Source organism: Meles meles, chromosome 6 (assembly GCF_922984935.1).
Source record: "Meles meles chromosome 6, mMelMel3.1 paternal haplotype, whole genome shotgun sequence".
Taxonomy (NCBI): Eukaryota; Metazoa; Chordata; class Mammalia; order Carnivora; family Mustelidae; genus Meles; species Meles meles.
In genome coordinates, this window is record NC_060071.1 from 9,769,378 (window position 1) to 9,783,388 (window position 14,011).

The window sequence follows — 14,011 nt, forward strand, 5'->3', positions numbered from 1 at the left end:
CATTGGTGGCACAACAGAGAACGCGGCTCCACCCCAATCCCCCTTTCCACCGCAACGACACCTTCCATCCAGTGTCTCCCTAGACAAAACCAGAATTTCTGCCATGACCAACCTGCACGTCGTTCCCACTCCCCTACCTCCTGCTTACTTCTCAACCCACTCCTGTCTGCGTCTGCGTCATTACTCACCCGGTGAGGCCCGTGGTCCATCTTCTCTGGCATGGATGATTGCTCTCTATTTTTTTAAAAGATTTTATCCATCTGTCTGTCTGCCCATCTGGACAGTGCGTGAGCAGGGGGAGGGGCAGAGGGAGAGGAAAAGAAAGAATCTGTGTGTGGAGCATGATGCCAGACATGGGACGTGATCTCATGACCCTGAGATCATGACCTGAGCTGAAATCAAGAACTGGACGCTTATCCCACTGAGCCCCACAGGCGCCCCTCCTCTGCCCCCCCACCTGGAGGGCATCACTGGTTCTCTTCCCACCGTCTGCAATGGAGCGATACCTGGGTTTCCTCTCAGCTCCACCCTGGCCAGCCTCCTACCCCTCACACAAGTCTTTCTGGGGATTTGCCCTCTCCAGGCTTCAGGGACTTCCCGTGTGCTGGAACTCACGCACAGCAGCCTGCACCCTGCCTGCCTTTCTGAGCGCCAGATCGAGAGTCCCGCCGGCCTGTGGCTGGCTCTACTTAGACGCCTCGTCCTCAGCTTGTCAGAAAAGCCCTTTTCTCCATTCTTGCCGTCCCTGTCCTCCCTCCAGCGTGCGATCCCTTCCTCAGCCTCCCATCAGGCCAGCCGAGGACCGGGGAGGGCTTCGGTCGCCCTGCTCCGTCCTGCGCCCTCCACCCCTCTCCCACGAGCCGCCCAGCTGGGCTTTCCACTCCCCGTGGCTTCCCCACTCCCTCAAGCAATTTGCCCCCTGGCTTCAATGCCAACAAAGACAACTTCAGTTGAAGTTCTGTTCCACAAATTATATCATTCCCTTGTTGCCCTTCAAGCCCTGGTGCCTTTGCAGCTAAATTCCACCTCCAGGCCCTGACTCACCCCCCCAGACGCTGCGCACACTCAAGTCCTCTTTCACTCTTCCCCTAACCGCTGCTCTCGTCTGGTGCGAGGAACTGCTTCAGGCTTGGCTGGTGCGTCAGCTCCACAGGCAGGATTAGGTCCCTCGTCCTTTACATGTGCCTGCAGTCTCGTCCTGTCATTTCCGTCCGTCTCCCTTACTAACGGGGGCTCCCCAACAGCACGGACGCTGCTTTAGGAACCTCTGAGCCCCCAGCACTTAGCAGTATGCCTGGCCGGGGGCTTCATGCCCGTGAAAAGGAAGTTTCCATCCCTGCCATACTCATCACGGGCCAATCAATCAGGTTAAATCTGGCTTCAGCCTAAATCTGCGTCCCCATCCCTCTGCGTCCCAAACACTGTCACTGCTTTGTCCAGCTTGAAGGACTAACCACACTCCTCGGGTGCTTCCATTAATTTGACTCTGGGCCTTATTTCTACCCGAAGCACAGTCCTTATTTTGGAACATTCGGTAAGCGCTGGCAAAGAGAGGGGAGCCCTCGCCCTGCTGTTTAGCAGGCAGAGAGGACAATCCTCTGCCCGGTTCCATGTACGTGACCCTGGACCACGTGGCCTCTGTGGGCCTCAGCTTTCTCGTCTGGACAACGGAGACTGGCACACATGTCCTGCAGAGAAGGTCCTGACAAGACCATCCGGAAGAGCAGGGACTCGATAAACAGAGGTCGAGCATAATCAGTGAGCACGTCTCCCAGAACCACCTCGTAACTCATGGTGGGTACGCAATGCAGTGGCAGGGTCAGTGATCAAAACAGACTAAATGGGGGGCGCCTGGGTGGCTCAGTGGATTAAGCCGCTGCCTTCGGCTCAGGTCATGATCTCAGGGTCCTGGGATCGAGCCCCGCATCGGGCTCTCTGCTCTGCAGGAAGCCTGCTTCCTCCTCTCTCTCTCTGCCTGCCTCTCTGCCTGCCTGTGATCTCTGTCTGTCAAATAAATAAATAAATAAAATCTTTAAAAAAAAAAAAAAGAAACCTTTAAAAAAAAAAACAAAAAAAAAAACAGACTAAATGGAAAATTCTTCTCCTCAAGTACCCTCTCTGTCTGAATCCCGAATATGACTGTGAGTTTTAGCAAATTCTTCTGTGACGAAGTATAAAGATGTCACCAGGGTCCAAGAACACAAAAAGTGAGAAAAGAGAATCAATACCCCCTCGATCTAGGGTCCAACACCCTCTGACGGCCGTTTTATGGGACCCGGAATCTGTGTCAGCTCAGCCTGGGTTGCTCTTTCGAGGGGCACTTGCGTGGCTCAGTGGGTCAGAGCCTCTGCCTTCAGCTCAGGTCATGATCATGGGGTCCTGGGATTGAGCCCCGCATCGGGCTCTCTGCTTCGCCCCCTCTCTGCCTGCCTCTCTACCTACTTGTGATCTCTGTCTGTCAAAAAAAAAAAAAAAGAAAAAAAAAAAAGCCGCTCAGCTCCTGTTCAGAAGGGTCTGCCAGGACAGCTGTGGGGCCGCGGGCAGCACAGACAAGGTCCCAGGCACCCGATGGCCTCACCTTTCAGCTCTCGGGCTTTGGTGTCCTGCAGCCTCTTCTCTTCCTCGTTCTCGCTAGGAATCCCTTCATCTTCGTCTCTGTTCCTAACACCAAAACAAAACGAAATGAACCAGCAGCCCCCACGAGGTCCGTGACTGCTCGCTGCCGCCTCTAGGATAAAGTCGCAGGGGCTCGGACGGGCCGAGGCGTGTCCTTACAGGGTGTTGATCGTGTCCTGAATGATGTGGATCCAGCTGTTCCGCTCCTCCTTGGAGCCGGCGTGCACCTCCACCATCTCGGGGTCCTTCATCCCCATGCTGATGAGAAATAAACCTTTCTCCTCGTGGGCCACTTCCCTGACAATCAGCTTCTTTAACGAGATCACGGTGGATTTCTGGTCCTGGAAAAAGGGGAGAGGGTCAGTGTAAGAAAGGCCCACAACATTCTAACTCTCAAGAACAGCTCTGACCTAAGGTAAGACCAGATGTGTGATCTCACTTACGTGTGGCACCTAAAAATACAAAAACGAAAGCGAAGAAAACCCCACACCAAACTCACAGAAAAAGAGACTAGACTTGTGGTTACCAGATGCGGAGGTGTAGGGAGGGGGAATGAGATGGGGGTCGTCAAAGGGCACAAGCTTCCGGCTCTGAGATGAAGAAGCTGTAGGAATGTGCGTGAAAAGGCAGACACCACAGCTAAATGCTGTACGGTGCACAGGAAAGGTGTTGAGGGAACAAATAAATTCTCAGGGTTCTTAAAACAACTATTTTCACTTCCTTCTTTTCTTTATATTGTGCCTGTATCAGATGGTGACTCTGAGCTGAACTTACTGTGATCATTTAATAACACGTAAATCGAACCATCAATCTGTACACCTTAGATGGTGATACAGGTCAATTATTGCTCAGTAAGACTGGAAAAAAGACTTGTGGTTTAACAAACTATGGTAGATTTAAAACGAAGTATTTCACCTACATTTTATCAAGCAGAAAAATGTTTCCAGAAAACAAATGGTAATTTGTATCTACAGAGTTTCCAGACATGGTTTCTACACGAGGAATCCTTCTAGGTTCCTCTGTGACTCTGGCTGGCGACATTAGCAATCAGCATGATGTATGGGGCATAAGGTGCAAGAAATACTCTAGGGACAGATCTCTTTAGATCAAATGTCCAAGGTTCTCGGAGGGACTCTGAGGGAACAGAAAAATAATGTTTTTTTGGTGGGGGTAGGGTGGAAAACGCTTGAGTTATCTGAGGAATCACTCAGAGGAATCTGTCCTGAGCAAAGTAACATGGAGAGGGTGAGAGGGCAGGAATCCAGCGTTCGGAACCCCGACTCATGCTGTTTCAAATATGCATTCCAAACAGAAGAGACTGAGAATTCAGCTTACCAATGATGCAAAGACGTATTTCTGGTCTTTCTCTTGAAGGAACACTAAAATGTCAGTAAGTAGAACTGCTTGAACCTCTGTCAAGGGGGAAGGAGAGAAAGGACAAGGAAGCAAGTTAGAGGCCAACTCAGCAATCCAGCCCACAAGCAAATCAGGATGGGAGAGTGCTCTGCACTATTCCAAGGAGATGGGTTTACTGTTCTGCACGATCCACATCGGGTCATTAGATTTTCAGAGGCATTTTTAAATGGTAGTTATCACCAAAGCCTTATCTTGACAAAGGCTGCGAACTCTGTTCTGGAAAGATACCTCCCATAAGGCAAGACTTGCAGAACAAAGTACTTTAAGAATAAAACTGGGAAGGACTTTAAGAAATAGTAAATAGCAACATATTCCACCAAATACTCAGGTCACAATACTCCTCGACTTCCGATCCTAATACTGGGAGAGGCGTGGAAGAGCAGACCGGAGAGCTGCCAACAGGTGCTGTACAGAGATACCTCAGTCCAGGACGAACGGATAAAGACGACGTGGTGTATATACACAATGGAATATTACGCAGCCATCAACACCCCCCCCCCCAAATCTTGCCATGGGCAACGACGTGAATGGAACTAGAGAGTATTATGCTAAGTGAAAGAAGTCCATCAGAGAAAGACAATTATCACATGCTCTCCCTGATATGAGGAATTTTAGAAACAAGGGATCACAGGGGAAAGAGAGGGAAAAATGAAACAAGAAGAAACCAGAGAGGGAGACAGACCATAAGAGACTCTTAATCTCAGGAAACAAACTGAGGGTTGCTGGAGGGGATGTGGGGTGGCAGGGATGGGGTGTCTGGGTGACGGACACTGGGGAGGGTCTGTGCTATGGTGAGTGCTGCGAATTGTGTGAGACTGATGCATCATAGACCTGTACCCCTTTAACAAGTAATACATTATACGTTAACTAAAAAATACCTCAGTCTAATGAAAGGTAGACGTCCCCCACACCCGCGGAATGGCTCCGCAGTGCCCTGTCATTTCACAGGTACGTGGGAAGAACACAATGGCTCGTCCTGGGCTCTGAGAGATCCTAGTCAGCCTCAATGGCTCTCTAGCACAGACACGGCCTGCTCTTCTTCTCAGCTCAAACAAAAGCCAAAGTGAGATCTCTACTTGGATCTGGTCATCCAGAAAACGCCACAAACTCTCGCTCTGTCAGAGAATACGAAGTGGCATTTTCCAGCGCGCCCTCAAAGACAAAGTCTGGCATCTCCAGAGGGCTAAGAGGCTGGCCCCTCTGTGTCATCTTCCCCCTACAAATCCTTGGGGAAAGAGCAGAGCTGACTTATGCAGCCCCCTCCCGGGTGGCCGGGCCCCTTCTGGCCTTCTGGGCCGCGTCTGCCACAGCCGGAAGCCCCTCTGTGTACTTCACTGCACGGCTCCGAAGAGAGCAGAAGCAAGGACAGCGGGTTCCTCAGGAAGTACGGTTTCAGCCTAGGCCAACCAGGCTGCCCACGACTATTCTGTGAACTATTAGTTTTGACGAGTTTCTTAAAATTTACTTTTAAATAATTTGGGTGTCTGCCAAAAAAGAAAAAAGAAGTTCCAAAACACAAGTTTCCACTTCGTTGGACGCTGAGGCTTCTGGGATCAGCGTCAGTGGATCAGAGAAAAACAAGCCCGTCCCTCTCGGTGGGTGCCCAGCGCAGGCCTGGTGTTCCTGGCAGAGCTTGCCCGAGGGGAAAAGTGGGTTCCCCACCAAGCCCCATCTCCACTGGGGGCCTTCAGGCTGGAGAGCCTTCCCGCTGCCACTGGCGGACCACAGCTTCATGCCCACAGCTGGAATCCATTCGTTGTTACTTTAGGAACAAGTACGTATGTGCCCAGAAGAACCAAGCGCTGGCTCCAGGGAGGCCACTCCAGGAAACTCAGGGCCTTGCAAGAGGAGGCAGGCCCTTCCCAGGGGCCCGGCTGCCTCGAGGCCAGTCCCAACGCGGCAGGGCGGGCCGAGTCCTGATTCGGGCTTCTCCCAGCATCTGAGGACTGGGGCTGGAAGGAGGGAGCTTCAGGGATCACCGAGTTCAAGTTCACTGTGGGGCAGAGAGCCACATCTGCTGGAAGCAGGAAGGGCTCAGTCTCTTCTCTGAAAGGCTCCTTCCCTTCCTTTCCATGCCCTCCGGCACCTTGGGCCCAGTGTGCTAGCCCAACGACGACGCCCTGCAGTAGGGGCGCTCCCGGCCCTGTCACCAGCCTCTCCCAGCTCTGGCGGCTCCCTCGCTGCCTCCACTATCGAGCTAGAAAACAAGCAAATGTATCCCTTCCCTGCTGAAAACCCTCAGTCTGGAACCCATTCTTTGCCCACCCCAAGCTGCAGTGTTGGCTGTCCATGTGTCCACCTGGACGAAGCTGCTCTTTGCCCACAGCGCCAGCCCTCCCTGCCACGATCTCTGCTGCCTGAGAGTCAGGGGCGCCTGCTCTTCAGACTTCAGTGGGGACTCAGTGCCAGTCCCCAGGTGGGGCAACACCTCCTCGCAGACCTCTTCATTCAGAGCCCGACTTCTAGGCACAGTCAGCTTCGGTCACCTATGAGGCCTGGGAAGTCTATACTGTTTGCTCCAAGCGCGGCGAACGGCTAGCTGAGACTCCGGGGCAGTGGCTGACGGCAGCTGCCTGCAGTGTTCCTGACCCACGAGAGCCGAGAGGGGCCCAGATTTCACCCCTGGCCTTGCTTTTCTGTCAGCGGGGCTGACGGCTCGGGGCCGACCTGCCTGGTGCATGCAGCCCACAGGGGCCGGGGCGGGCGTGTTCAGGGCTGCTGGGGAAGTCAGAGCTGTCACACAGGCCTGGCCAGTACAGGTTCAAGGAATAGATTTATTTAAGAAAAGTCAGATGTAGAGATGAGTTAACACACCTCACAGTCACTTCCTTAAACTTGAAGTAGCTCAACCTTTAAAAGAAAAAATTAAAACTAAATGAGAAATTAGTATCTTTTATGATTTTGTGCTTAGAGGAAGATTAAAGAGATGAATATCATCAAGTTTAATAATCTATCTCGTTGGTATGAATGAAGCATACGTTTCCTCTAGGAAAGGAGGTCTTGGAGCCGAACAGTCCTCTACCATCTCTCTTCAGAACAAGTGATGTGTTTTTAATCTCGGACTCTGAATCGCTACCTGATGGGGCTTCCCCTTCTTGCAACTGTTCCCAGAGACCCCAACCCCCAAAGTGTTGCCCATTTCTGTAGGGGAATATGCTCTCCTTAATGGCCTGGGTTCTTGTAGTAATCTTACACTTGGCTTTTTTTTTTCCTTTTTAAACTGCTTTATGACCATCACGATATATAACGAGTGTCTCACCACAAGAGACATAACACCAGAAGGTTTACGACAACGGTAAGGAAAGAACATTAAGTTCGGGAGGAAAGTGTGTCTTCCTATGAGCTTGAGGGACAAACATGAACATTCGAGGCCTAGGCCACACTCCTCACGATGGCCACGGTAAGGGGGGGTCGGTGCTAAGTGTCTGCAGACGATAACTGACCTGCTTTTCCCTCCGCAATCTCACCTCCTCTCGAGCCTTTCTGTACGCTGCCCTCTCCCTCCTCCCTGGGGCTCTCCGAGCCGCTGACCTGTGCTGCAGGACATGACCGCCACCGACTAACTGGTGGCACATGAGACAGTCACTGGCTTCCAGGGCGGGGCCACCAGCTCTCCGCTAGTAGCAACGTGCTCCTTTGCAACCGTTCTTTCATTCTCCAGGCTGGCATGAGTTTTTTTCTCGTTCCTCTTTGGATGCCACTGCTCCTGGGCCTGTCCTTATAGTCTCCTGCTCTTCCTGATTCTCAACACAAGGGCCACACTGCAACACGGAGACCCGCACACCAGCTCCCCCTCTGCCCTTTACTCTCGGGGGCTGCCCCTACCTGAACGCCCTCGGGGCCACCTTGCTTTGCTTTAAAAAAAAAAAAAAAAATTTTTTTTTTTTCCATTTTCCCTACTTGCGCTATTCTCTTGTTACCTTATTGGAGGATTTTATGACCTCGTAATTTGTCTCAACCTCATCCTTTCTGATACAAAATTAAGAACAATTAAAGGTCCGCTGCTCCTGTGTGACGTGTGGATGTGGACTCCCTAGGAAAAACCTGGCGGTGGATTTCTTTTTTCTCTTTTTAAGATTTTATGTATTTTTACAGATTTTAAGTATTTTATGATTTTTAATGTATTTTTTAAATATCTTATGTATTTTTAAAGATTTAATGTATTTATTTGACAGAGAGAGATCACAAGTAGGCAGAGAGGCAGGCAGAGAGAGAGAGAGGAGGAAGCAGGCTCCCCGCCAAGCAGAGAGCCCGATGTGGGGCTCGATCCCAGGACCCTGAGATCATGACCTGAGCTGAAGGCAGAGGCTTAACCCACTGAGCCACCCAGGCGCCCCCTGGCGGTGGATTTCTAACAAAAACCTGAATTTTGCCGGCTCTTCTCCCTTATGCCCGTAGACTCAAAGGGCAGGCCTTACCTTTCAACCTTCCCGCTGCGTTCTTCAGAAACACACCCCCATCCCGCACAAGCTTCTTCCGCTTCAGATCCTCCTTGGCAAACATCTGGCCGCTCTTCATCCGCATGATCGACTTGCTGTCTGTCTTCGTATAAATCTCACTGAGACGCACTTTCTTTTCGTAACTTGCCACTTTGCTGTCCACGGCTCCAATCACGTCCTTCACCAGGCTCAGGGACTGAGCCAGATCCTCCTGCTCCACTTCATTGTCTTGGAAGGAAGGAACAATCCGGGTTTAACGGATCCTCTCCAACAAGGAGGGGGAACCTACTTCCTCGCTCCACACCGTCACTTTCCCTCGGGGACAGGCTGGTAGCGTGTCGGAGAGAGGGGGACCAACATAGCAAAGGTCACGTGCCAATCCCCGTCATAAAGTTAATTCTAAATAAAGAGAGATGTTTTCACTGACAGACACAACTCGCCGTTCCACGCCACGTCCTGAAGCAGGAGGACCTGACGATTTGAGGGAGGGAGAGGAGCAATTTTTTAACTTATGTCTTTGTTTTACTTCACTTTCAGTGGAACTGCCTAGGACCAGGATTTGCTGAGAGAAACCTGTCAACTGGTGACAAAGCATTACGAATTTTCACTTAAGAAAACGTTTTTTAAGGCAAAACACAGGATGTCTCATAGACCTGCGAGAGCCTGAGGGAGTTCTTTCCTGAGGCCTCTTGTACTGCTCGACAGATGGGAACCAGCCCACGGGCAGACACGACCGGGTGATGAGAGAGGCTCACCTTTGGTACACTGCAGTATTCTTTGGAATAAAACGGGGTATTTGGTGATCCGCTGGGTCACCAGCAATATACACTCTGGGATTCCCAGCCTCCTCACCACGGCGCTGCTCATCTTCTTCTGCAAAGGACAGAATGGATCATCAGGAGCTACTCGAGGGACGCTCTGTCCCTGTCCCTGACTGCACCAGTGCCGCAGACCGCGGTGCGGAGTTCTGGGTTTCCCACCCGTACCTTCACGAACACCTGGAACCGCTTATCCTTGGTATAAATGTCTTTAAAGTAGTTCACAGACTGGTTGTGCTGCCCACAAAACTTGCCGTACGTCTTCTTTAAGCGCTCTGCGTTCTCCCCTGAAAACTGTGGAGGAAAGAGAACAGAAGTTAAGTCGGAGCGCAGGGTGCTGAAATTTTACCAACATTTTGTATGTGGTTTCCAATCTATTTGTAAAACCAAGCATGCTTCCCCAAGAGAATTCCCCCAAAAGATTAAAATGGCGCAGCAGCTTTGGGAAACAGTCTGGAAGTTCCCCAGAAAGCTACGCAGTCACTGTGTGACCGGCAGTTCTGCTCCAAGGCACAGACTCCACACAAACACCTGGACATGAAGTTCACGGCCGCCATATTCACCAGTGCCCCCGAGTGGAAAGAAACAAATGTCCCTCCAAGGATAAATACGACGCAGCAGACACACAGGATGGACCATCATTCAGCCTCCAGAAGGAGTGGAAGACGGATACATGTTAAAACACTGATGAACCTGAAAGCATTACCCTAAGCGAAACAAGCCAACTGCCAGGTCCGTATGCTGTTTTACCGCATTTACAGAGTAAGTCCGGACTAGACGAGCCCACAGGGACAGCGAGTCGATCAGCGGACGCCTCGGCGGAGGCAGAGAGGGGTCGGGTGATGAAGATGCTCTGAACTAAGTGTGATGACGGCCGCCTAACTCCGTGAACATGGCAGAAACCACGGAGCGGTACGTTTTTTTCTGAGCTGTATATTTTCAATGGGGCATTATATGGCATATGAATTTATTTCATTAAACATGTTATATATATTTTAAAAAACCACCACCCAGAAATATCTATGTACCGTGCACTTAAGTCATGAAAAATGTGTTCTAATTTCCATTTGTTGAAAGCACGGTGGTAAGACAGGGAGGCTCACTAGAAGTTTTCCTGTGAGATAGTCTTAACAAACTTCACCTGGACGAGTTAGGAAGGTATCAGAAACGGCTATTACCGAGGGATCTGCTCACCTCACCTACCTCAGGGCCAGCAGTGCTAACAGGTCTGTGTGGCCTTTCATCATTCCTAAAACATGTGCGATCTCAATGGCCCACCTGAAGAAACGCTCACTTTGGGGTAAACCAGTGAGTTTCTGCATGGGGTCTGTGTGACGCACACTAAGCGCATCGACTTCCCCTGTACTGAAAACCTCTGAAGGCCAAGCAAACTGATCCTTACCATAAGAACTTGAGGAAAGGTTCAGGGTAGCAGTTTCTCCTTCTCCCTCACCATGGGGAGGCTGAGGCAGAGATTTCAGGTGCTCTGCTCCCTTCATGAAGCAAGAGCTCTAACGGGGTGATTCTAGAACTCCCACAGAGAACCAACAAATGGACGCCATGGGGGCTAAATTAGGAATCCTACCGTCAGAGATCTTACTAGAGGACGGGCACTAGTACAGAGAGCCACGGACAACACAAGTTTAGATGAGGCGCCTGTGCAGGTCTGAAGGCAGAGAGAGGGACATGGAAAATGCTGGGAGGGCATGTTTGGGGAGAAAAGGGCCTCTTGCCATGGCTGTGTTCCCTTGGGAGCACAGGGTCCCTGAGGCACAGGTTGATGCTGTATCTGCCTTTGCCATACAGACGCCCACTAAATATGGGAGAAAAGAATGAATGAATGCACTAATGAATTCATGAGGTGAGGGTATGGGCTGAAGAACATAAGGAAAGGACAACCCTTCCAGTTCTTGGGCAATGTTCCAGCAATGAAGCCTCTGCTTCTCCAGCACAGACCTGCTGGGGAGGGAGAGCTGGTGGCCGGCACGCTGTGCCCCTTTGTCTGCAAAGGTTAAACCAGCAACACTTTTTTCAAAGTAACTTCTGGCCCAACTGTTTCTGAGTAGGGTTGAAACCAGCCAGATCTACTTTATGAGTTATTTTACAGATGCTTTCTTATTCAATTTTCTATGCTCAGCTGGTTTTGAGATAAGTGAGTTCCTTTGGATTTGAGGCACAGGGGACGCCAAGGTTCCAACAGAGAGCTTTTGATTTCTTAAACTACCCTGTCTTGAGTGACGGTCTGGATGCTGAGAAAGGAAAACGGACTCTTACTGAGTGTCTCCCCCAAATGCTAGGTATGTTATGTACACATTCCTTTTAATTTTAAAAAATAGTGGTAGGAGAGAAATCTGTCCTCACTTACAGAAAAGGACAGCTGACGCTCAGAGAGATTCAGCAACCTAAGCTTACACAGATAACGAACAGTAGAGCCAGGACGTCAGCGAGTGGCTGCTGAACTGCAAAGCTTCACTTTTTACCCCATTTTTGGGGAAGAGCCTTCCCGCTGCTCACCTGATTCACCAGCACATCTCCCATCCTCTTGATGAGAAAATTCTTCTCACTTTTATCCACCAGAGACTCCTTCTTCCGCTCCAGGATCCTCTGGAAGAACTGGCTATGGATACTGATCAGCTCGTCCAAGCAGGGGAACAGCTTCTCCACCGTTTGCTGCTCGAAGAGCAGCTCCGTCATCATCCCGCGGCTGTACACGTCGCTCATGATCTTCAGCGTCCGGATGTGGTGCAACTCGGTCTGCATCAGCTCTGAAGGACGACAGAGCTCAAGGTCAGCAACGTTCCTTTAAAGGATTCTCCTTCAAAGGTCATCCGTGGCCACTAAGAGCCCACTTTGGTCTAAACACCCACTTTGTGTGTTTAGAGCACAACTGAAACTTAAAAACTGGGTCAACAGCTGTCTCTCCCCTCGAGTGTTCTCATCTTATTCTTCTACTTCGTGTGACCTGACAGTGTTTTCTGGCAGCGTACCGGACTCCATCACTTAAATGGTGGTTTCGCAAGTGGTCTTCATTGGATTTGGAGCCTTTTGTAATTTACTATGTCCCGTTTCCTAGAACTGACTCGTGCTTGGTTTCCCGTGCAGCTGAGGAATCAAACTGAACAGCCACAAGAGATCTCTTTCCAGGGTGACCGTGTAAGTAAGTAAGTAAGTAAGGGTGACTGTGAGTACAGTCAATAAAATGTCCAGTGAAACTGAAGGAAACAATTTTAAAGAGGAAAGGACAGAAATAAGATCGTGTCCCTAGACCTCAAAGTTTTTAAAGAAAATCTCTGACATGCTACATATTTGAAAATTGGCTTTCCATGGTCTAGCGATTCCCCTGATAAAAAATGCTGCACAATGCAAACCAAGTATTAGCAGAGCAAATGGGGAGTCTCACCATAAATCACTTCTTGCCGTTTGATCACATCTTTCTTTTGCTGTTTCAGAAACTTGCTGTCCACTATGCGACTCCACGACTCGGCTTCTAGTTGCTTGGATTCCATCTCAAAGTCCCCCATTAGCTGTCCTTCATTCATGTCTGTACCTACTCCTCAAAATACCAGAAGATCAGGATCAAAATCTGGGGTCTGTGAGCTCTAGAAAGCCTACCCTGGGCTCTCCTTGGGTGATAATGTCGTAAGACACACACAGAGCATTAACACGGAACGTTCACAGAACGCATAGTCTAGTACCAGAAAGAATCATTTCCTGTTTGGGAGTGACACACTCCACATTCACGGCTCTGGGTAAGAGATCACATAAGTCAAATGTGACTGAGATTCAGGATTCCCATATGTGAATAAGGAATTGAAAAGGACCCGGTAACTCTACTAGTTGAAGAGAGTAGGCTTGTGACCTGCCCAGAGAGCTACGGCTGACTGTGTGCCAAAAGTCTAGGGCCAGAAAAAGTGTGTGTACTAGAGAGCGACCACATGAAAGTCAATGACATCCCTCAACGGACAACTAACAACTGCTTAAGTCTGATACCATTCATTATAAAGCGTTCGAGGACTCAGAGACAGGTTAGAGAACCTTCATAGGAGTAAGCAAGAGGCAGGCACTCTTACTCCATGAACACTTATATTCAGGGATAAGACACACGCCATTATTTCCTCTTACCCTCATCAGTTAGCGACTCTGTTGACTCATTGACCTTGCTGATTTTATTGAGGGAGTCTGTTGAATGAGACAGGAATTTCCAGGTGTTTGATATGTTCTCATCATTGCCAACTCTGGGGACAAAAAGAAGCACCTACTGTCAAATACATATTGATAAACCATGGTCTGCTTTCTCACATGAATACCTGACAAACTCTAAAATGACAGCTGCCTGTAAGTACCACGTGATGAAGACAAATTACTTAAGTCAGGTACTCAGCAACATGCAACATATACTATCAATGAAGGTCAGAGGCATCTAACATCACTGCAAACTCGAACTTCTTGAGCCTTCAAAAAATTTTTTTTTAATGATAGGTAACAAGAGAATCTTATTCCCTTAAACTCTATACACATCATACAAAAATTTTCTCCATTTGAAAACTCACTGTGTGACCACTAACTTTAACCCCTTATTCTCTAAATAATTGTAGACGAAGCACTTCTAGTAAACTGTACGCCCTCGGACTTTCTCAAACCCCAACCCACCAGCTAGCAAGGAGGCCCCCAGGGAATGTTTCTGGGAGGACACAAAAGCAAGCCAGAGTCATTTAACACTTT

At 49.6% G+C, this 14,011-nt stretch overlaps 1 protein-coding gene across 11 annotated transcripts in view; it reads right to left on the bottom strand.

Annotated features, from left to right (window-relative positions):
* The window catches only part of AKAP13 (A-kinase anchoring protein 13), a 320,007-nt gene that overhangs the window by 15,233 nt on the left and 290,763 nt on the right, over nt 1–14,011 (bottom strand). For 9 of the 11 annotated variants that reach the window (XM_046008539.1, XM_046008544.1, XM_046008541.1 and 6 more), the window contains 9 exons: nt 13,412–13,524; nt 12,690–12,842; nt 11,804–12,054; nt 9,458–9,583; nt 9,227–9,344; nt 8,451–8,699; nt 3,952–4,028; nt 2,776–2,957; nt 2,579–2,661 (listed from right to left, as the gene is read on the bottom strand). In XM_046008539.1, the coding sequence (XP_045864495.1) occupies nt 2,579–2,661; nt 2,776–2,957; nt 3,952–4,028; nt 8,451–8,699; nt 9,227–9,344; nt 9,458–9,583; nt 11,804–12,054; nt 12,690–12,842; nt 13,412–13,524 (1,352 nt within the window). The remainder of the gene's footprint in view (nt 1–2,578; nt 2,662–2,775; nt 2,958–3,951; nt 4,029–8,450; nt 8,700–9,226; nt 9,345–9,457; nt 9,584–11,803; nt 12,055–12,689; nt 12,843–13,411; nt 13,525–14,011) is intronic. The other 2 variants (XM_046008536.1, XM_046008538.1) reach the window with 2 other exon arrangements.